Genomic DNA, 23760 nt, shown 5'->3' with positions numbered 1-23760 from the left:
TGCGCTGATGATCTGGGGGCTCGCCAGTTGTCTTAGATGACTGCAGGAGGAAAACAGTGTCTGGTCTTAGCCTGCGGAACCATGGAACTGTATCCGGTCCACTCAGTACTGGCAGTAATGTGGGAGTTGGTGGTAGCAACCGAAGGTGAGAGAACTGTGCTCCTAGGTGGTTGTGGAGGCTGGAAGGATGGGAAGTTTTAATGCCTGTTGGAAGAGATATTAGCCCAGAGATAGGGAAGTGGGACCACTAAAAGTCCTTCTGTTCAATAAATGCTAGTACCTTCTATGCATCAGGTACCCAATTATAGTGAATAGGTGAGGTGATGCCAGAGAGATTTCCTAGGACTCAGTGGTCACTCTCTCTCTCTCCCTGTGTGTGAAATTAATTACTGTCAGATTCTCCCATGACCCCCAACCCCATACCGTAGTGACATGTCTTTCATCATCTTCTGGACAATCGTGTTAGGTTACTTACAGTGTCCTTGCTGCCAGCATTGTGGTTGTTTTGCTGAAACACAAACAATCACACCACTTTCCTGCTTAAAACTGCTTGGGAAAAGTCCAAGGGTAGATTCCAAGCCCCTTGGTGCCACCTGCAGTCTCTAGTCCTGTCCCAGCCCTTCAGCTCCATCTTCCTTCTTTCCTCTTCATATAGATTCTATTTCAGCTACAACAGACTGTTTCCTAGATTTATCAGTCCCTCCCTCTTTGGCCTGCCATCATGTTGTTTCCCCTACAGAGAGTGGTCTTCTCCTGATTATCCTCCGTGGGTCAAACCCTGTCCTTCCTTGAAGGCTCAGGGAGCGGCTGTGTGTTCTGACTGTCTTCTGAGGCACTCCTTTCCTCCGTACATCTGTTACTTCCATAGCAGGTGTTCAGACAAGATGGGCAGATGGGATAGAATAAGGTCATTGTGAGGAGCACAGAAGCCAAAGCCCGTGGTCCCTGCTTGACCACTTGCTGGCTGTGAAACCTTGGGGAATAGCTCAGCCTCAGCCTTTGCACCTGTCAATAAAGGTTAAAGCTACGAGTCCTGTGAGGTTTTAAATGAGGTAGTGTGCAAAAATGCTTAGCACGGCGCTTGACGTGTAGTAAGTGCCCAGTAAGTGCTCGCAGTGGTTGCAGGTATAGTTGGGCCAGTGTGAATGGAAAGTCCCATCCTATTTTCCTTTGTGGAATCATCTGTAAGTCTCTCTTTCTCTCCCTGCTGCCTCTGCAGGTGAAAACGCTGACATCTTCCAATAACTAAAGCAGTTGACATCTTTTACTTGCCACAATCTGTAGATTCTCAGGCATGAGTGTTGTCTGGGAGGAGTCTTGATTTCTTGGAGTAGCAACATAGATTCTCTCTTGGTTAAAATTCTGATCTGGGATGTGGGTAGTATTTTAGAGGCTTTATCTAACCCGACATTCTTTTCTACCAGGGTGCTGGGGCCTCTTTCCCCAGAGCTGAGTGGAGGCTACAGTCAGTCAGGGCGGGGCCTCGATGTCCTGATAATATATTTCTGAGGGTAAAGCCCAGTGTCTCAAAGGTTGACCTGCTGGGCATGGGGTTGCCTGGTCAGTATATGAGCCTTGTGCTTCAGGGGTCCACCCTGACCACTCCAAGGGCATCAGACTAGTCGAATAGGGGAACCCTGGACTTGATGGAGAAAGGAGAGTCTCCTTTTATAAAAGAACTTTTCCTCTGTTTGGGGGTGAGAAGAATGGTTGTCCTTTCCTGGGGAGAACAAGCAGCGAATAATGTTTTCCCCAGGGTTGATGGAAGCCACCTGTGCACAATGGAGCCAAAGTCTGGAGGTTTGGGAGTTGACACATGTTGCCTTTCTGGTATGTGAGTCTCAGCCTTTCTTACCAGCTCTAGAGGCCCTTTCTGTGGATGGATCACTGGGTAAGGCACACGTTTTAGAAAAGAAAAAAGATACATGGGTGCTGATTTGGTATGGGTGGAAGCAGAGAGTCTCAGTGAAGGGAGTTGTGAGATAGGCCCTAGGCCAAGTCACAGGACCCTAGTGATGGGTAGGATGTGAAAGGTGGGTTGGTCCAGGCATTTCACAGTTCTTAGAGCTCAGTGTCTTAAAGGGCTGATGGGAGAGCATTCTGGAAATTAAAAATAGAGATTTTGGACCAAGAATGCTTGTTCTGCCCTCATCAGCTGCTGCTAGAACCAAATACTGTGAATACCTATCTTGAGGGTGGAGCTCCAACGGAGAGGGCAGAGCTTTGGGATCCTAGGGAGTCCTCTGCATTATTAGCTCTCATCTTCGCACTTTTGAGCACTTAAGTTTCTACCTCTCAGCCCTCCTGCTGACCTTACTGGTGGTTTAGCTGGATATGACAGGTAAAGCATGTGGATCAAAGATCATGGGTGGTATTTGCAAGGTCCAGCCTGTACACGATCTGAAGCAAAACTCAGAATTTCTAAAGAGGATTCAGACCTGGTGTAAAAGGGTTATTTGTCCTGTCCATCAGAACCCTTGCTCCAACCCTCACATTAATGCACTGTCTCAGCCACTTATGCCCATGGAGACCCTGCTGCCAGGAAGCTTTTACCGACACAACTTGCCAGAGCTGTCCTGTTTGATCCTGAATATCTGTGAGTCTCCCAAAGATTTAGTCTTAACTTCCAAAGCTTGTCATTTAACTATAAAAGGTTGGTTCCCTTCCCTAGAAAGATTTATAACAGCACTCTAGTACTAGTTTATATCAGCCAGAGACACCCAGGGTTCCAGGGGAAAGGGCTGCGGAGGTAGATTGGGTTTGACAACTAGCTTTGGTAGCTTCTCTGCCAGTTCTCCTCTGTTACAAACACAGATTTCCTTTCTTGGCCCTGCCAGTGAGAAGAATCTATCGACTAGTCTGTGCTCTATAGAAAACCACTTTGGGCTGGGTGCAGTGAGGCACGCCTGTAATCCCAGCGGATCAGGGAGCCGAGACAGGAGGATTGTGAGTTCAAAGCCAGGCTAAGCAACTTACCGAGGCCCTAAGCAACTTAGTGAGATCCTCTCTCTAGATAAAATATATAAAGAGCCAGGGACGTGGCTCGGTGGTTCTGTGTCCCCTGGGTTCAATCGCTGATACCAAAAAGAAAAGAAAACCACTCTTAGTGCTGCCTCTGTGTCCAGCCGTGGTGTGGGCACTGGTCTATTCAGGACATAGGATTAGGGGAGGTTCCTGCCCAGCTAATTTACAACCTGAGACTTGCCCAAGACAAACAAAAAGAAGATGTATTTCCTACACTGTGGTGGGGAAGAGACCAGTTTTGTAGAGAAGCAGAGGGGATTGTGGAGATGTAACTCCTCGTGGAAGGGCAGCGTGGACTAAGGGAAGGAGAGTGGGCTTAGGAGCCAGAGGAGGGGTCCAGGGTGTCCAGTCCGGGCTTTTCCTCTTCCTGGATGTGGAGGAGTTACTGAACCTTCAAGCCCCAGCTTTCTCACCCGTGAAATGGGGATACTGCCTGGCTTGTAGGATTGCCAGGGGGAGTGAGTGAGGCAGCACATGTGTGCAGAGTTCCTAATGTGGTGCCTGGCATGTAGAAGGGATGCGAGAAATAGTAGCCGCTGCCATTATTCCTAAAGGAGTGAATTCTCAATCTTCACAAACATGCATGTTTCAAATGTAGATGATTTCAACAGTACAGATGAATAAAAACAGAAAAAAAACTTGTTACTTATAATCTCATTATCCAGAGATCACCACCTGTTAGCATGTTGGTATATAGCTTTCAGGTGATTTTTTTCATCCGATAGAATATCCTAAAAACAAACAACAAGGACATGAGATTAAAGTATGTATTTTTGAATACTACTGTTTTCTTATAGTTTTGTCACATACATTGTTAAAACTGGCTATTATATATTTTTGATATAATTTTCTTTGAAGTAAGCTACACATAATATAGTTTTAAAAGCCAAATATATTACAAGGTTTATAATAAATGAAGATGGGCCCCTGCTCTGTCCCTTCTTACTCTCCGACTTCCTCCTGCTGGTTAGGCATCTTCCTGAGGGGAGGTACTGGTTTAATTTCTCTTTGAACAGCCAGTGCTTCACGCAGCGCCTGGTACATATGGGCTTCTTGTACACGTGGGCTCTTTTTTTGAACAGTTTAAGTCAATACTTACTTATTATAGAATGTGATTTAATACTTTAAAAATATGCTGCTGAAACATATGTTTCAATTTGGTTCATTTTATAGCAGCTCAGGGAGGCTGTCCAAACCTTTGGCTATATTGACTGAGATCTTATTGCCTGGCTATATTGTACTGAGATCTTATTGCGTGGTTTAGATTTGCAATTTTAGTACATCTATTTCTCTTTTGCCTTAAAGAGGTTTCGTAGTGTTAGAATTGAACCTTGTATTAATTAGATGAGGTTTGCTAGGAGAAACAGACACCTAAAGTAATAATGACTGAAATAAGAAAGAAGTCTGTTTCTCTTGTATGTAAAAATCTGGTGGGAGGTCACCTGTAGTTGACACGACGTGGCCGTTCCATGACATACTCCCCCCTGTGCACAACTCTGCCAACTCTTGGGCTTGGTCCTATCCCACGGTCCAAGGTGGTAGCTAAACCTCAGGCCATCACCTTAGTATTTCAGGCAGCACAGTGTACAAAGGGAGGAAGAAGACCAAGAGCCAAAGGGCCTGAGTGGTATCTTTTAAGATGGGTTGCAGAGAGCAGCCACATGCCACTCCTTAGTTGCCTGGCTACATCTTGGAATAAGGAGACTGGGAAGAGTCATTACTGTTTGGCCGAATGCCCATCTTTTTTTTTTTTTTTAAACACTTTTAATTGTAGATAGACACAATACCTTTATTTTATTTATTTATTTTTATGTGGTGCTGAGGATGGAACCCAGTGCCTCATGCATGTTAGGCAAGCGCTCTACCACTGAGCTACCACACCAGCCCCCGAATGACCGTCTTGAAGTCGTGGATGCTGTTACTGTGAGAGGAGGGGAGAAAGACCATTGTGACTAGCAGTCTGGGTCACAGATTTCAAGCTCTTTTCCTGTGGATAATCCCTTGTCAGTCCTTCCTCGATGTGCCGCTGGGGCTGCAGGCCATTCTGCTGTGTTTTCAATTTGTTCTTTCTCACAAACACTGATGACTTGGACCTTCTACTTTAACCCTTACTTGGAGATTTCTTCCCTGTTCACTCCTCTGGAATTGGAGGCCTTGGGATACCTTCTTGGATATGAGAAGACAGCAGACAAGTAGAGCCCTTCCCCAGGAGTAAAAATCTGCTGCCTTCTGCCTAATGTGCTTCTGGTCGCAACATTGAGATCAGAGGTCCCCCTGGAGGGACTACTATGCGAGTGTGTAGTACTTTCGTTTTTCAAATGTGCACGGGTGTTACTGTGTTGATAAAACTCAAATTCAGTTGCAAGTCTTCTCTTGAGGCTGTGTGATATGGCATGTTGATCTTTGCCCAACTGTGAGTTCATTCAGACCTAGATTCTATCTGGCCTCTGCCTGTTAAACCTGTGGACCAACCAGTCTGAATTTCAGTCTCCACATTTGAAACTGGGTACAGTAATAGTACCTACCTTCCAGAGTTGTTGAGAGCTTTGAATAAGATCATGGATGTAAATCACTTAGCCCAGGACCTGACACTCAAGCCTCCATAAACAATGGTTGTGGGTATTTTTTTTCCTTTTCTCAGCCAATATATAATGTAAAAGAACAACTAGGGTCATAGTTACTTTTTTGTTGTTGTTGTTTTTTAGCTGAAAGGATATATTTTAAAAGGTTCAAAATCATTCATCTAGCTTCTTATAGAGAGCTCTTTTGATATAAAGCCCTTGAACAGGTGTTTGGGGACCTGTGCCTGAACTGATCTAATCAGACATGCTTTGTGATGGCTTCCATTCATACATTCAAGACAAATGTTTATTGAGCATCTATTATTGCCTCCTCAGGTTACAGATGTAGATAGTCCGTGACAGTTTAACTTTATTCTGGCTCGGGCACAGGAAAAGGTCACCGAATTGAATGCTTTCTGCCTTTGCCAGGAGCGCTAGCTTTGCACACATCCATTTGCTTTGGTTTGTCTTCTATACTAAGAGCAGATGGGTCCTAAATCCGCCCCCAAGGACCCAGTTTTCTTCACCTTTCCAGAATTCTTCTGAGGGACTTTTGCCTGCCTTTGCCTGAAAGCTTGTGGGGAAGCACAGCTTTGCTGGTTGTGCCAGTGAAACACAGTGCAGCTCTGCTGACACCACGGAACCCAGCTGGGGCCTCAGCTGCTGTTGGCATCTCCCAGTCTCCAGGCGACACCACACCTCTTCTGAGGCCCGGAGTCTGGGAGTCTAGGTGGTGAATCATTTGCCTTAGTAAGCAAGTCTGGCCTCTCTTGGCCTTGCCCGGAGGGATGGTGTGGGCAGAGGGCCAGGGCCAGGAGAGGCTGGGGGATGCCTGCCATGCTCTCGTGCCTGGTAGTGGCCCATGAGTCAGGCTGTCTCACGTGGCTCTTGCTGAGTCAGCTCCCAGGGGCCTGCTCTGTGCAGCAGTTGCCCTGTTGGCACTGGGGCTGCGGCTGGGAATGGGGTTGGAGATCATCTTCCTTCCTTCACTGGAGACAGCCTGCTGCTGCCGGCGGAAGCAAACCTCTCAAGTGCTGACTCAGGCGCCTGCAGGCTTCCGTGACTGGGGAATGGGGCTTTTTTCTGGGGTAGAGTCACCTTGCCTAACTCTTCTTTGCCTTTGGGTTTAGTTATTCCTCAGCTCAGAAGAGAGGTGGAGCTGAGCTGGCCCCAGGGAAAGACTGGCAGTGATTTCAGGGAATTACAAACTGTGAGCCCCTCAGTAGGGAGACCACGTAGATGGGGAAGTGGACCCCAGGCATCCCGGCCCACAACTGTTGGTGTTCTCTTGCTGCCTTGTTACAACTCAGAGGAGAAGAAGCTGTACCTTCCTCTGTTACACTCTCCCAGGACAAATTCTGTCTCTCAGGAAAGATGGAAGAACCACGCTCGAGAAGGTGGAAGCCTTTGCAGATTCTTTGGATGCAGATGGTTCCAGTTTCTTTCTTTCTCCTCCAAGAAAGCTCGAAAAACTGAGGCAGGTTCCACATCAGGGTGGCAAATCGAACATGCACAGATGGTGCATCTGCCTTTGCCGTCTCCTGAAATGACAGCAGACTCTCAGATGAGGCACCTGAGACGAGGCAACAGCAACTGAGGTTTAGAAGCTGGAAAACAGATGGAAGGTGCTAACAGATGTAGGGCCTTCAAGAAAGGGACTTTTAAGCTGATGGCCGGGAAACAAAAAACCAATCAATTTATACCACAGAAACCTAAGAAGTCTAGGCACCAGCTGGAATTGGGGGAAAGAGGGTGCTAAAATCAAAAAGACTGGGTAGAGATCATATACAGTATAGTTGGGTCCCACAGATCTCTTCCTCCTCTGCTCCATGCGATTGCCTGACTGCCAGTTCCTTCTGGAAGAGGTAAAACCAGATTTCTACACTGCAGACACCAAGCTCAGTAGACAATAAGGCAACTATATTTAAAAAATAGAGAGAAGAAATAAGTGTTCATACACTGAAGCCTTTGTGCTGGGGACTACCCCACCCCCCTCATGGCCTGATTTCTACTCATATTTATAACATTTGTAAATATTTCAATCCATGCCTTTAAAATGTTAAGGATTCTTTTTTAAACAGAATAACAGTTATGATACTCCATCATGAACAGACTACCAAGGATGACCATACCTCTAAGCAAAAGTATATTAGAGACCAAAACACAAATTGAAAAAAAAAAAAAAAAAACAGCTGAAACAAACTATACTGGGAGAAAATGAACAAAGAAATAAAAAAGAGCTATTAGTAATACACGTAGGCAAAGGAAAAGACATTATTCCGGTATTGCAAAAACAGATGTTACTTAGCTACATTGGTACTTCCCACTTTAAAAAAAAGTAGAGAATTAAAAAGGAGCTCTCTTGGAAATGATGAAACCATGATAGGGAAATTAAAAAATGCAGTAGAAGAGTTAGGGGACCCCAAGAGTTTGGATCTTTCATGTCCCCTGATGTGTTAGGCAATGCAGGAATGTTTAGAAGTGAAATGATGACATGATGAGGGTTGTGACCTCATCTCTGGATTAATCCATTTGATGGGTTGATAATTTGAATGGGCTACTAGGTGATAACTGCAAGGCAGGCTGGGTGAGGCTGGAGGAAGTAGGTCACTGGGGGCATGCCCTTGGCAGTTGTATTTTGGGCCAAGGCATTCTCTCTCTCCCATTCTTTCTCTCTGCTTCCCAACTGCCAGGAGCTGAGCAGCTTGCCTCTGCCACATCCTTCAGCCTCACCTTATGCCCAGAATAAAGGAGTTGGCTGATTATGGACTAAACCTCTGAAACCATGAGCCCAAAATAAACTTTTCCTCCTGTACCTGGTTCTTGCTGGGTATTTTGGTCACAGCAATGAAAAGCCGACTAACACAGAGTGGTATTTCTCAGAATAAAGAGCAAAAGGAAAAAAAGAGAGAGAGAGGAAAAAAGATAATTTGTCCATGTGGAGACGCTCCTCTGTAATCCCAGCAGTTAAGAGGATCGAGAGTTCAAGACCGGCCTCTGCAACTTAGCCAGACCCTGTCTCAACAAACAAATAAGCAAAAAACACCCCGAAAGGTGTGGGGAGTGTAGCTCAGTGTTAAAGCACCTCTGGGTTCAATTCCCAGTGTCCAAAAATAAAAATAAAAAGGTAATTGAAGAACTAGTCTAGAAAGCAAGGCACATCCCTTTGACATTTTAAAACACTGGGGACCAAGAGAAGAAACTGAAAAATTCCACAGAGAAAAAGACATGTCACAGAGGATCAGAAGGGAAAATGGCTCAGGGCATCTTAGCAGTGTTGGAAGCAAGAAAATAATGCAGTTATAAATGAAAATCTCCAGTCATCTTTATTCCAAACATGGAAGATAGACACTTTCTCACACACAAACACACAAAAATACACACACACACACACACACATTCAACTTCTACACATGGAGAATGTACTCTGAGAGAAGAAACCGAGGACCTTGAGGGGAGGTGTTGGGGAATGGCTGTGCCCCAGGCAGGAGGATGAGCAGTTCAGACCCCAACAGCATGACTCAGGCTGTCCTCACCACCTCACCCCCTGTGGGTGTGCCATCGACTTACTGAGGACTGACTTCCCGGTCAGGTTGCTGTCTGCCCTTGGCTGTCTGGCCCCTGGGCTGAGGACAGGCCTTCCTTGCCGCACTCACTAGATGGACACTCATTTTACCTTTACAGAGTGTTTTCTTTGCCCAACCCTGAGAACTAGAGGTAGACCAGAGTGAATTTAGAAACAAAATACTCGAGGAGCCACTGCCCCAGCCATATTCCTGATGGAGGTCCAGCATCTCTTCCTATGGCCAGGCACCCACACCGTGGCTACCTTGTTTCCCAGAACTCATTCATGATCTTGCCTAGGGACTTTCCCGGGGCTCTTATAAATTCTCTGGAACCATAACTGGACACCTGGTTAGCCTGCTTATTGCCTTCCGTGAGGCTCCGTCTGAGAAACTAATGTGACTCCATTTTTAAAAATAAATAAATAACAGCAGCTTCTACCTCAAGGCCTGTCCTAAGGAAGGGGGCGTGACCCTTGTCCTTGGAAAAACCCCCCAGAGCACTCCTAAGCACATACCCACCCTGCTGAGTTGTTTGTAAATAACAGGAGAGGTCTGCAGCGCCAGGTGTCCTTGACTCAGTTAGGCTAGGTGAGGACCCATAGCAACCCCCCTAGCAACCTCCAATCAGCATGAGACAGGGAAAATACCTGGGATGCCAGATGACCCCCAAGTAGTTTATGGTGGTTGATAACATGTTGGGAAACCATGTAGTTTAGCACGTACACCCCTCATGGCCTAAACCAATCAGTTCAAATGAATCCTCCTCTTATATTAACCAATTACCCTTACCCAACCTGTTCCCACCAGTGAATGTGCTAATCAATGTTAAGAGTTGTTGTTTGATTTTCCCGCGGTATGGAATGATTTGCTGTGTGATGTTGTGACACATAAAGTATCCCCCAAAAACCTATAAAATCGCACTGAACAAAGGACCAGGACTCACTCCCTGGGACCGCTGCATCGGGAATGGTTGTGAGTCCAGGCTCCAGCTCGCAATAAAGACTCTTGTGTGATTGCATCGGATTTGGCTCCTGGAGGTCTATTGGGGTCCTACGAATCTGGCATAACACGTCTAGCCAAGGCAGTATTTTCACTCATACGTTGAACTGTGGGTGGAATTGTATCTCCCTGCCACCTTGCAGAAAGTATGCTGAGGTCCTAACCAGTGAAGTTTGGAAATAGTCATCGTGGATGTAGTGAAGATGAAGTCATTTTGGGCCAGGGTGGGCCCTAATCCAGTGACTGTATCTTTATGAGAAGACGCAGACAAACAGAGCATGCTATGAGGACACACAGACAGACACAGAGGGAAGAGCACCATATGAGTCTGGGGGCAGAGATGAGTTATGCTGCCCCTGAACCAAGGAGCACTAAGGACAGATGCTGGAGGGGGCATGGTGGAATTCTCCCCCACAGCCTTTGGAGGGCGCATGGTCCTGCTGACTTCCGGCCTCCAGAACTGTGAGTGAATGAATTTCTTTTTTTGTAAGCCACCCAGTTGGTGTTAATTTGTTATGGTGGCTCTAGGAAACAAGTGCACGCAGTTCCATTTTTGCTTGCCACTCTTTTTGTCAACAGTAAACCTTATCTTACTTAAGGATGTATACTTAGGTGGTAAAATCATAAAGAGAAACAAAGGGATGAATCCCAGAGGTTGGCATCGTGGAGCCAGGGTGTAGCTCTGTGGTAGAGCATGTGCTTAGCATGACCAAGGGCCTGTGTTCCATCCCCAGCACATACAAAAAAAAGAATGAATGAAGAAAGAAAAAAAAAATTAACATTGTGGGGCTGCTGGATGGCATTACATGGGCTTTTAATCTTATTTTTAAAAACCATATACACATTTTACGCACTCTTCTCTATGTACAATATTTTAGTACATTTAACAGATTAAAAAAGAAAAGACCCAAACAATACAATTGTCAAAACAGATTAGTTGCTTAGTCTAGGAGAGAGGGGGCCAAACAAATCATGTCAACCTAATGAAAGCCTGGGGACGGGGGCCTTGGTGCCAGGATGAGCATTTAGCAAATCAGGGCCCCCTGTGCTAATGGAGATGAATAATAAATAAGAAATCTCAAATTGATAAATCACTGCCAAAGCTAAGTTTACCATTAAGACCTAATAGGACCACGTCCTCAGCTATGTCAAGTTTTGAGAGCCAGGCCTTTAGCCCAGTGGTATTAGATCAAGCTCACAAAGCCCTTGTGGACACTTTAACCCTCCACCCTGCATTTCTTCCTCTGTCCTCCTAGCAGGGGATGGCCTTGAGTCCATTTAGGCGGTCTGCATTAAATTATGTTGCTCCCATAGAAAGTCACTCCGCTGCCTGTGTCTGTGGAGGATGGGTGTTGTTTTGGTGCTGGTTTGACTCTTCGAGTCTTCCCTTTCTAACAGAGAAAGCAGGCTCCGAACTTGGACCAGTAAGTAGTAAGGTCTACAGAAACTCAACATTTATTTATTTACATCATGTTAGAAGAATACTTGGCTTTCCCATTATCAATAGTAACCTAAAATTTCTTTTCTAAGTAATTTTTTTAAAAGTCAGTTTCTAAAGAAAAATTTTAAGTAAAAGGCACTAAGGAGTGTTCTGATCTGAAAACAAGAACAATGTTCTTGGATTATTGAACTTTGGAAAAACCATGATGATCTATCGTACTAGTAGTTGAGTATTGGTTCTTACTGGCGCGCTCTTGTCTTGACATGATATTCAGTTTTGTCACACAACTTTCCTCAGAGAAGGTGGAAGGCCCTTGAGGGCAGAATCTCCAGCTCATCCTTCTTTGTGGAACCCCCCCAACCCCACCCCACCTTGCGCCAGTGGGATGTGTTAGTCACTGGTGAACCCCAGCTGGGGGTACTACTCATTCTCTCGTCCCCGAGACCCATGGCTCCCCCTAATGCCTGGCAGCAAAAGGATGAGGAAGTCCATAGTCTCAGAAGATGTGCAGGTATTCCTTCAGTCCAGTCAGTGGCCAGTAAGGGGAGCGGTCTTCCAGAAACCTGGGTCCTGTGCATGGTTCTGGGTGGGGCTGTGGCTTGGGTTCCAGATGAGAGGGAATGAGCTGCTTACTACCTCCAAGTCAGATCCCGTCGTATTCTAGAGCCGAGAATGAGACACACTCAGGTGCAGCGGTTGGGAATGGTTAGAGGAGTGTGTATGGTGTTCAGCTGTGTGGTGTTGGTTTCTGCCGAAGGAAGAATCGAGGAAAAGGGAGAGCAGAGAAGACTTATCAAGACCGCGTTAATGTTGGGCAGAAACCGAGGAAGGTGTTAAAGGACACAGAATGTTTCTGGCCCCTGGATTGCACAGCATAGAGGTGAAGAATGTGGCTCTGAGACCAGAGGGATCTGAATCCAGTTCCCATCCTCATCCCTCACTGACTGGAGACAACTGGATTGACCTTTCTGTGTCTTTTGGCATGGGTCAGGTGGGGAAGGTAATTACACCTGTTTCACAGGTTGACTTAAGGATGAACAAGGACTTTGTAAGTAAACAGCATCATGCAGCTATAGAGTAAGTAACAAGCTAGCATTAATAAAACATTCCATTTATTTATACAGCAAAATTGATTGTATGGTTATTATGTGTCAGGGACTGCCAGGCTTTCCCCATCAAATACCTGATCGCAGAGTCCCATGTATAGTATATTTCTTCGTAATAATACTAGCTAGCATGTTCTAGGTGCCTGTTTATGTGGCAGGCACTCTGCTAGCTTCGGTGTTACTGTAATGCATTTAATTTTTATTCCCATTTTCTAGAAGTAGAGTTTATGGATTTGTCCAGAATCACATAGACAGAGTGTCAAGCCTGGGACTTCAGTTATCTACTCTCTTTGCCTGTTTCCTATGACTCTGGCTACTATCAGCCTAGACCTATAGTCCAAAATTGAACTTGGCTTCCTCAAATGGGCTTTTTCCCCTCAACTTCCCAGTTGGACTACTACCATTCTTCTTGCCACCATAAAAGGCTAGAGACTCTTCTCTTCTCCATCAAGCTCCTGTATCTGGTTAATCACCAGGTCTTTAGTTCAAGTGCATCTTTTTCTTTTTTCTTTTTTTAGTTCGCCTGACCCTGGCCAGGCTCCTATTGACTTAGGCCTGGGATCATTCATTGTTCTCAGTATTTTCTCTACTTCCCTGCACATGAGAGGTGAGGGCTGCACAATATACTCTCCTGGATATGGTTTCTAAGACATGAAAGCACAATTATTTGTTATTGTCACAGCTGCTCATCAGTGGTAGAAACTCATAATGGGCTCACTACAGTGTTACTGATGTATAAACTATTGTGACTATAACCTTTCCCACCTGCCCAGGATAGCATGTTGGAAGAAAACTGTACTCTTTATGTTTTAAAGCTTTCCTCTTCAAATAGTGCTAGGACAGCTGGATAGCCACATGAAGTTGGACCCTTATCTCATATGCTACATAGAAGTTAACAAATAATGGGTCAGTGTAAAAGCTAAAAGTCTTAGAAGAAAACATAGAGGTAAATCTTAATGACCTTGGGTTTGGCATTGGATTCTTAGATATTACACCGAAAAGCATGAGCAACAAAGGAAAATATAGATAAAGTGGACTTCATCTAAATTAAAAACTTTTGTACATCAAATAAAACTAAAGTAAGTGAAGACAACTTACAGAATGGGGAAAATACTCACAAATAATTTATCAGATAACAGTTTACAATATATAGAGAATTCTTACAAAAAAAAAAAATCACCTGCTTAAAAAATTGGCTAAAGGATCGAATAGACATTTCTCCAGAGAAGATATGCAAATGCCCAACAAGCACATGAAAAAAGGTTCAGCATCGTTAGTCCATTAGGAAAATGCAAATCCAGATCACAAAGAGACTCCACTTCATATGCACAAGGATGGTGATGATGATGATGACAGAAATATGTGTTCTGAGCATGGTGAGGGTGTGGAGAAATTGGAACCCTCATATTCTGCTGGTGAAAATGTAAAAATGGTTCAGCTGCTATGGAAAACAGTTTGGTAGTCCCTCAAGAAGTCAGATATAGAATTGCCATGTGACACAGCAATTCTATTTCTAGGTATGAAAATTGAAATCGTCGCATAAACATATCTATACGTATTCAACACTGTTCTCAGTAGCCAGAAAGCTGAGATGACTCAAATGTCAACGGATGAATGGATGAACAAATTGTCACATACACACACAAAATGGAACATTATTCAACCATAAAAAGGAGTGTCAAATGCGAGATACAGTGGGGCACACCTGTGATCCCAGCTACTCAGGAAGCTAAGGCAGGAGAATCGTAAGTTTAGTGCCACCTAGAAAGACTCTGTCTCAAAATAAAATAGAGGACTGGGTATGTAGAGTACCCTTGTGTTCAGTCTCCAGGACTGAAAACCAGATGAGAGCTGTACTGATATAAGCTGTAATACGGATAGATCTTGAAAACATTAAGTGAAATAAGCCAGATGTAGCGTATTGTGTCTCACTTACATGAAATATTCAGAAAGGTAAATTGAAGAGACAGCACATTGGTGGTAGCTGGGACTGAGGGGAGGGAAGAACAGGGAATGGGTGTAAGACTTCCTTTTCGGGGTGATAACTTTTTTTTTAATATACCCTTATTTTATTTATTTTTATATGGTGCTGAGGATCAAACCCAGCGCCTCAAACGTGCTAGGTGAGTACTCTACCTGTGAGCCACAGCCGCAGCTGCATAAAGATGTTTTTTGAAGGCAGATAAGAAGTGATGGATCTACAACATTGTAAAAATACTAAATGCCACTGAGTTATTCACTTTAAAATGGCTGATTTTATATCGTTCAAATTTCATCTCAATAAAAAAGTCAACAAAAAACAAAAAGAGGAATGCTTTCACAAATTTATGGGCTTTAATTATTAATAACTGATGCTTTGTAGTTACCGTATTTCAGGACAGTATTGTCTATGACCCTCTGCCAAGATTTCTGGATGGTTTTTGATTACACCCTCTCTCTTTTGATAAGGTTAGGACTCCTAAACCATGCATTCCTAAAGCAGATACCTTTAGGGGCCCTGAGCAGTTGAGCAAGTGTTTAAGGTCAGCTGGGTGTCAGGCAGCAGGGGACAGTGGCAATTAGTGGAACCTAGCGTAGCCATCCTGTATAAAGGCATTCTCATTCAGACAGACTGTCCCTGGCTTGTTCTTGGCCCATCATTCTGCCACACTTATTAAGCCAACTCTTAGACTAATATGAAACTTCATCCTCCTCCTGCTGTGCCCTGTCCCAGCCACGTTGGGGGGTGGGGTGGGGGGTGCCAGCCACCAACCCCACTGAGTATGAAAGGGGAAGGGAAGGATTCCCTCTGAATCTTCTGTTTAGGGGTGGCTCAGAGACAGTCAGCAGCTGGTGGCTGCCTCTGGAGAGGGAATGGAGGGTTTCTTTAGTGTCACTTGCCTGCAGTTTGAATGTCTACTTGACCATTATCTCTGCCACAGAAGAGTCTGGAAAGATCATTTGTTAATAGATGAGATGGAGAAAGATTTTTTTTTTTTCCTTTCCTTTTCTTTTTGAAAACCTGCCCAAGCATTTGGAGGCCTGTACTCACTCAAGATGCTGGAAGCCTGGGGTGGGGAGGGGTGCATCCAGGGAGGAGGGGGAGGGTGTGGAGGAAAGAGCCTTTGTCCATTAGGTCTGGGGAGTGGCTGTTTTCTTTTGTGCCTCCAGCTCTATAGCTGCTGGTAATCCCTCTGAGCTGCTGCTTTTCTGAGAAGCACGTAGGACACAGATCTTTGACCCACATTCTTTCAATATATAACAATTAAATGGACCTTGATCTGGGGGACAGGCTGTGACTTGAGGCCCCTGCCTCAAACCCATGCCCTGAACTATCTACCCAAAGGAATCCACATGGATTCCTTCCATATAGATATGGAAGGGTTTGAACTCTCACAGAGTCTGCTAATGCAAATACCTCTTAGGAGGTAAAGGTCCAGCCTTCTGGAGGCTCTGTGGGATAACTGGAGAACCAGCCAAGGGAGTTAGAGCTAGTGGGAAGCCCTTTGGAGTACCCTGGCACACATAGGGCTGAGAACTATTTTGTACTCTCTTTGCTGTTCCTCTAGATAGATCTGGCTGGATGGAGCTAAGTCAGCACTTCTTATTGCTATTCTGTCTGCATCAGGTTCCTTTGCCACCCTTGCCATTTGGGCTTGTGTGGCATGGACGAGGGGGGAGCCTTCCTCTTTTCTCTAAACAGCAGCCTGTTGAGCCCTGAATTCCAGGTGCCCTAGTGTCTGACCCATGAGCAGCAGTGCTTGCATGGAGCCTTTGGAACTTTACCACTTGTGAGGATGGAGGCTTGGCTTCCACATGGCCAAAGAGCTGGCTTGCTGGCTGCCCAGTCAGCAGAATTCCTTGGTTTACCTTACAGTACTCTAGTCAAGTAGTGTTTTGGGTCTTTTTAGCAAGATTGGCTCCCACAAGGGCACATTTATCACTGGGATTAGCAACAGGAGGGGGAGGCTGCCTCAGCTGCTGCCCTAGGGGAACCAAGATGGAGCTTCCGTGTTCGAGTTTGGCACCTGTTAGGAACCAGAGTATAACTGCTTTGGTGCACTGGTTCCTCCTTCCTGGGGTACGGTCACAAAAGCATCCGGGGTGTGAACTTGTTTGTGCCTGTAACCTTGCCAACTCATCACTCATTCTCTATTGGTGTTTGGGGGAAGTTACTGGATTATGCCAAAATCTCCAGAGCCTAATAGCTGTGCTTTCTTAAGAGTAAAGTAATGTGATCACGGATGCTGTCCAGATGCTGTCTGAAACCTTGAAAATCCAATATGTGCCTCCAACCCCTGTGACCTGTGAGTGGTTATAACCTAGGGGTACCCTGGCAAACAAGTAGCTACTCCTTGGAGGGTCACCTGTGATTCATAGCTCTTCCTTCACAAGATGGGATCAGGCTATAGGTGAAGAGAGCAGTCTCTGGAGTCTGGCTGCCTGGCACTCAGTCCTGGATTATTAATTGGGTGACCTTGGTGATTTGTTTAATAATGCTATAGCACAGTTTCCTCATCTGTGAAATGAAGATGGCAACACTGGTTGAGTATTAAAGGTACTTAGGGGTTGGGGTTCTGGCTCAATGGTAGAGTGCTCGTCTAGCACATTTGTGGCATATGGGTTTGATCCTCAGCACCACATAAAAATAACGTTATTAAAAAATTATTTTAAAAAAGTACTTGGGTCCAGAAGTGTTTCAGATTTGGGATTTTTCTCAGGTTTGGGAATATTTGTTCAGATTTCACTGGTTGAACACTACCAAATCATACTTGGATTAGGGATGCTCAACCTGAAGAAGTTACCTTTTAAGGTAGTTGTGGGACATCACCTCTAATCCTCTACTGCATTTATGTTTGTACCAATAAAACAGGGGGCTCAAAGGTGAATGCAGTGTAGGTGTTTAAGAGATGGTGGCTCCTGCCATCAGGCTCTGGTAGCACCATGAAGAACCTACAGAAGAGGCCAAGAGGACGGCAGGAGGGCTTTGTGTTTAGTGGTTTCCCTGTGATTAATGTAGACTCTGGTTTCTTCTGTCTTCCTTTCCTTGTCTAGTACTGATCTTGCAGAAGGTGGAGAATGGAGACCTGAGCAACAAGATACTGAAGATCACTGATTTTGGCCTGGCTCGGGAATGGCACCGAACCACTAAGATGAGTGCAGCAGGGACTTATGCCTGGATGGCTCCTGAAGTCATTCGTGCCTCTACGTTTTCCAAAGGCAGTGACGTGTGGAGGTGAGGACCTGAGGTGCAGAGGTAGTGTTCCCCAGGACTGTTTTGGCTGCACACATTTCAGGACTTGGAGATCTTAGGTTACCCCAAGTAGGCATCCCAAGTAGGTCTGAGTGACACCCTAAGGGCAATCTGTGTTAATTTCCATGGTGCCAAGAGACAGTTTTGGTAGATGTTTCCATCTAGCAAAAATACCGGGTGCAGTGCTGCACGGCTGTAATCCCAGTGACTTGGGAAGCTAAGGCAGGAGGATCACCAAGTTCAAGGTCAGCTTCAGCAACTCAGTGAGACCCTAAGTAACTTAGTGAGACCCTGTCTCAAAATTAAAAATAAAGGACTAGGGACTCAGTAAAGTGCCCCTGGGTTAAATCCCCAATGCCTCCAAAATAAATGAATGAACAAATAGATAGATCACCTCCTTCTAGGCCCCTTTAGGTTGGAAATTGCTTCCTGGAAAGGCCAGTAGGTTGCAGGGGGCACCGTGTTCTCTCATCTCTGACCTGGAGGATGGTAAGGGCACTGTTCACTCTTGGAGATCTTCCCCAGGGTAAGCCTAGATTGCTCAACTTCAGTGGCCATTACCGTGGGACTTGGGGAGGGTTTAACCCAATGTCCTCTCTGTAATTTCCCTAGTCAATGAGTATTCTTTGTGCTGTCTCTTTTTTTTTCTTGGTAGCTTAAAAATGATCCTTTTTTTTATGTTATCCAGTTAATCTTTTACTCAAGGCTGTGTCTACTGGACATTGATCTAGAAATGGGAAAAGATGGCCCCTCAGTGTACCCCACGAACTGCAGAGTTACAGACTAGATATGACCAACTATCTCCCAAGTAAGCGTCAGCCCAAGAGGCATAAGGACATGGATCTAAAAGGTCTTGCCCTGATTAAGGAAGGAGGAGCAACTGCAGAGTACACATCTCATGGCCAGGGGATAGTAGTATTGCCTTGTATTCAAAAGCAAGGACTACGGTTTGTCAGCACCTGTCAATCTATGAAGTTAGTTCTTCCTGATGTGTTATAAGCATCTGTGTATGTGTGTATGTGTACGTATTCTTTAAAATGACAGCTTTATTGAGGTATTATTCACATACAATAAAACTCACCCTTTAAAGTATGTAAGTCATTGATTTTTTAAAAAATTTTATTTGTAGTTTTAGATGTACAGAATACCTTTATTTTATTTGTTCACTTATATGTGGTGCTGAGGATCGAACCCAGGGCCTCAACTCATGCTAGGCAAGTGCTCTACCACTGAGCCACAACCCCAGCCCGTCATTGATTTTTTTTTTTTAAAGAGAGAGAGAGAGAGAGAGAGAGAGAGAGAGAGAGAGAGAGAATTTTTTAATATCTATTTTTTAGTTTTCGGCGGACACAACATCCCTGTCTGCATGTGGTGCTGAAGATCGAACCCGGGCCGCACGCTTGGCAGGCGAGCGCGCCACCACTTGAGCCACATCCCCAGCCCCGTCATTGATTTTTAATATAAAAAAAGTTGTGTATTGATCACCACTGTCATTAGTTTCCTAGGGCTATAGAAACAGATTAGTACAAACCAAGTGACTTAAAGCAACAGAAATATATTCTTTTATAGTTCTGGAGGCCAGAGAGGTCTAAAGTCGGTGTCTCAGGATCACACCCTCTAGAGACGGTCCTAATTCCAATGAAGAATCTAGATATTAGAACATCAAGATCTTTTTAGGGTACCATTCAACTCACTACAACCACTGCCTATTTTCAGAACATGTTTTATCACTCAAGAAAAGAAACCCCATATCTATTATCAGTCATTGCCCAATCTGTCCTCCCCCTGCTTTTCAGCAACCACTAACTTGTCTTCTGTCTATGGCTTTTCCTATTCTGGCTGTTTCACATTCATGGAATCATAGGATATGTGTGCTCTTGTGAGTTACTTCTTACATTTAGCCTAATGTCTTCAAGGTTCATCCATCTTATAGCTTACATCAGAAATGCATTCTTTTTACGGTTTTTATAGTATATGAACATATAAATAGGCCACATATGCTTACCCGTTTGTCAGGAGATGGACATTTGTGTTGTGTTCACTTTGGGGCTATTATGAATATGTTGTGGACATTTGTGTACGAGTTTTTTTGGGGAGCGTATTCAGGTTTGTGTACATAAATTCAGTTCTCCTGGGCATGTGCAGAGGAATGCAGTTGCCAAGTCATAGGATATTTTTGAGATAGCCTATATTGGTATTTTGATATGCTCACTATTTTTTTTAAAAAAATTTTATTCTTTTTAGTTATACATGACAGTAATGCATTTCGACATATCATATATACATGGAGTATAACTTCCCATTGTTCACGTCTATTTGTGTGCTGAGCCACCCATCCCTTAAAATGGGATCATTCTGTTTTATAAGCTGCTTTTAAAATGCATTATAGCAAGGACATATTACCACATAAATGAATGTTATGATGTCACTAGACATAATAACATATATTTTAGCTTTTTTGCTGCTACGACTAAAAGACCCGACCAGAACAACTATAGAGGAGGAAAGGTTTATTTAGAGGCTCATGGTTTCAGAGGTCTCAATTCATAGAGAGCAGGCTCCATTCCTCAGGACTTGAGGTGAGGCAGAACATCATGGTGGAAGGGTGTGGCAGAGGGAAGCAGCTCACAGGTGATCAGAAAGCAGAGAATCTACTCGCCAGATACAAATATATTCCCAAAGCCATGCCCCAATTCCCACCTCCTCCAGCCACACCCTACCACTTCAGTTAACACTCAATTAACCCCTATCAGGGGATTAAATCACTAATGGGTTAAGACTCTTACAAGCCAATCATTTCTCCTTTGAACCTTATTGCACTGACTCGTGAGCTTTTCGGGGATACCTCACATCCAAACCATAACAGTATACATTGCATACATATGTGTGTTAATAATTTATTGGTTTGAATGAGTTAAAAACCAGAAGAAAAATTATATGTTACATTATAGATTTGAAATGCTTTCAGATGAATTAGTTCAGTAATCGTTGCCAAAGATTATTAGATAGTCAGTGTGGTTCCTGGACTGTGAGATCAGACAATTACCACGTGCAAGAAATTCCCCAGCCCTCCTCATTCAAGGGAAACGAATGATCTACTTTCACAGCACGGCCCAAGCTGGTAGCCTTAGTGTTAACCCAGGTTAATAAGAGGAAGTGCTGTCCCTCTGGTTGGGAAGGGTTGTATCCACTCTCATCATTTTCCTCACTTTCAGAAAAATTGAACACCCCTTCCCTGACCGTCTGAAACGGTCCAAGGGATTACTGAACTTCTGGAGGTGGTTAATTATTAATCCAAGAGTGAATTCACAGAGACTTGGGTTCAGCAGTGAGGGGGCTGGTGGCTCTACCTTGAGGAGAGGGACTCAGATTTATCTGAGCTGACCTTTCCAAAGGGTCAGCTTATAAAGGACCTCTTCATTGCTTTCCAGTCCTGGGAGAGCAACAAGGTAGAGTGAGCCTGAGCTCTACTGCACTGACCTCTCCTGCCCACCTACCCTGGTACTCACATCCACCTAACTTGTCTTTCTGCACTTTCTTTCTTGGACTCTATTCCTGCCAAAGAAGTACCAAGTCTTCATTTATTCATTGTAAAAACAAAGAGAACCTTGGCACAAGAAAACTGATGGGTTACATCATCTCCAGAAAGGCTGCCTCTCTGAGTCATGGTGTCCCTCAGCAAGGCTCTCACCAGACTCTGGGGCTCTACCTTATCAGTTCCAGACTCTTCCTCATTTCAGGCCCTTTCCGAGAAGAAATCGCACATATTTACTAGCCATAGATGGTGATTTTGGGGTGGAGAGTGCCTGTTGCTATTACTTATTGCTTGTAACTACTCTGTAAGGTGAATACTGCAGTCTTAAGGAAGACAGATGAGGTGTACAGATGAGGTGACCTTGCTTCCTCAAGGGCATGTGGCTGGTAAGTGGTAGCATGGGCATTTGAGTCAAATGTGTATTATCTTTCTGTGTTAGCGTTGCTCACACTCAAGCAACAGTCCACATGCTTCTCTTAGCTGTAGAGCTCTTTGAGCAGAACAGACAAGCACAGTTAGAGCAGAGCTGCCTTGTCAAAACTGAGAAGGGTAGGATCCCAGGATCCTCCCTCTTCTGGGTGGCCCAAGACATCTCCACAGGACGCCCAGGGCTCAGTGTGAAAACTATCACAAAAGAGATACCTGTGAACATACAGGGAAAGTTGGAGCCTTTGAAGCATTCCCCTGTCTTTCCAGGTATTTAGGGCTCGGAAACTGGTTGTCTTAGACTAGACGGAAGATTGGGTGCTGAGGGGCCTGCCCTGGGGAACTGGAGGGTGCAGAGAAACCCCAGAGAACAGCATCAGCTGTTTCAGAGAACAGCATCAGCTTTATTGCACAGCAAAAATAGCTTTTATAGTGGGTGTGTGCCAATTTGCGTATAACAGTCACGACAGACCAGAGGTGATACACAACATATCATCTTATGGGAGTCTAGATACCAGAGTTTTGAAACTGCCACGTAGGCTGACTTTGCACCAACAGGAGAAAAACCTTTTTTCAAAGGAGCAAGAAAATGGTGTTTACCAGTGTTCTGACAGCACTATGTCCCAAAACATAGTGCTCTATGTTAGGACTTCCCTGCTGCACAATGAGCAAGATAAGCATTCCTCCATGAGGGTCCAAGGTCAGGCCCTGTGACAATGGGGGTTCTATGGGACTTCAGTTTTTGTTCTCCAGGATGGAGTGGGCACTGGTGCCAAGAGCAGGCAGCTGAAGGTGGGAGTGGCTCCCACCTTGGAAGCTGGACATCAATGCTGAAGTTTCTTCAAGATCACTCTGTAGAAGTTACTGAGTATGACCACTGTCTGATTAAGTCACATTTAAGGTTTGGCAGGAAGTACACTTGTGCAATTCTTGAGGGTGTGCAAGGCTTACTCTAGCACACCCAGTGCAGTCGGCATTCATTCCCATGCCCTTCTACCAATTCACATGTCTGTGAGCACCTGTGTACAGAGCCAGGCTAGTCTGAGAATCCAAAGATTAAAAACTGCCACCCCTGCCCTCTAGGAGCCCTTCGGCTTTAAACAAACAACTACAGTTCAAGGAAGCCCAAACAAGGGGACGTCAGGAAAGGCTTCCCAAAGTGTCCATCAGCCACCAACTGAAATCTACCTCCTTGTCTAGACCTGCAATTGTCTATTTCCTTGTCAAGATACATAAAGAAAATGATGATCTCTGGAGGCCTTACTGGGGTAAAGGCACAGTCCAAGGAGACCTCTAACTCCAGTGCCCTCGCACATTGGTTGTCACATTGTTTTTTGGAGCCAGGCTTGATCACTTGGGAGTCTTCAAGAGGAAAACCTTGGTCTGGATTGCTCTCCTCCACATGCTTACCCTGTCCCTGCTCTGCTGCTCCTTCCCTTAACAGCAGGGCTTAGCTGGAGGGCCACCTCCTGTTCCCATCCTGGCCGGGTTTTAGTGATCCTCCTTCGGGTCGCAGCATCTCTGTTGTGACTCATCACTCTGTATTCTAGCTGTCATCCTCTTTATCCCTCTCACTAGTCTCTTTTCTGATAAGATCTGTGTCTTGTATCCCAGTGCCTGGCATTGAGCTTTATGCCTAGAAAACATTTACTAGATGTTTAAAATGAATGGGTGAAGGGTGGGGCATTTGAGTTGGATCCTGAAAGATGATTAGCATTACCAAGCAGAGGATGGTAGAAGGGTGTTCTAGAGAGAGGGAATTGAGAGTTCCCAGGGCCACCGTGATGTCCTCCATGTATGCCACTGAACTTGTCTAGGAATCGCTCTCCTCATTTGCCCGCTAAAGACAGTACTTACTGCACAGGCTTG

At 44.8% G+C, this 23760-nt stretch overlaps 1 protein-coding gene across 3 annotated transcripts in view; it reads left to right on the top strand.

Moving 5' to 3' along the window:
- The window catches only part of Map3k9 (mitogen-activated protein kinase kinase kinase 9), a 67314-nt gene that overhangs the window by 26385 nt on the left and 17169 nt on the right, over nucleotides 1-23760 (top strand). For all 3 annotated transcript variants that reach the window (XM_048798888.1, XM_048798889.1, XM_048798890.1), the window contains one exon: nucleotides 17732-17912. In XM_048798888.1, the coding sequence (XP_048654845.1) occupies nucleotides 17732-17912 (181 nt within the window). The remainder of the gene's footprint in view (nucleotides 1-17731; nucleotides 17913-23760) is intronic.

This window comes from Marmota marmota, unplaced genomic scaffold (assembly GCF_001458135.2).
Source record: "Marmota marmota marmota unplaced genomic scaffold, marMar, whole genome shotgun sequence".
In the NCBI taxonomy this organism is placed as follows: domain Eukaryota; kingdom Metazoa; phylum Chordata; class Mammalia; order Rodentia; family Sciuridae; genus Marmota; species Marmota marmota.
Note: the sequence above shows the minus strand (reverse complement) of the source record. Positions and strands in the feature narration are given on the sequence as shown.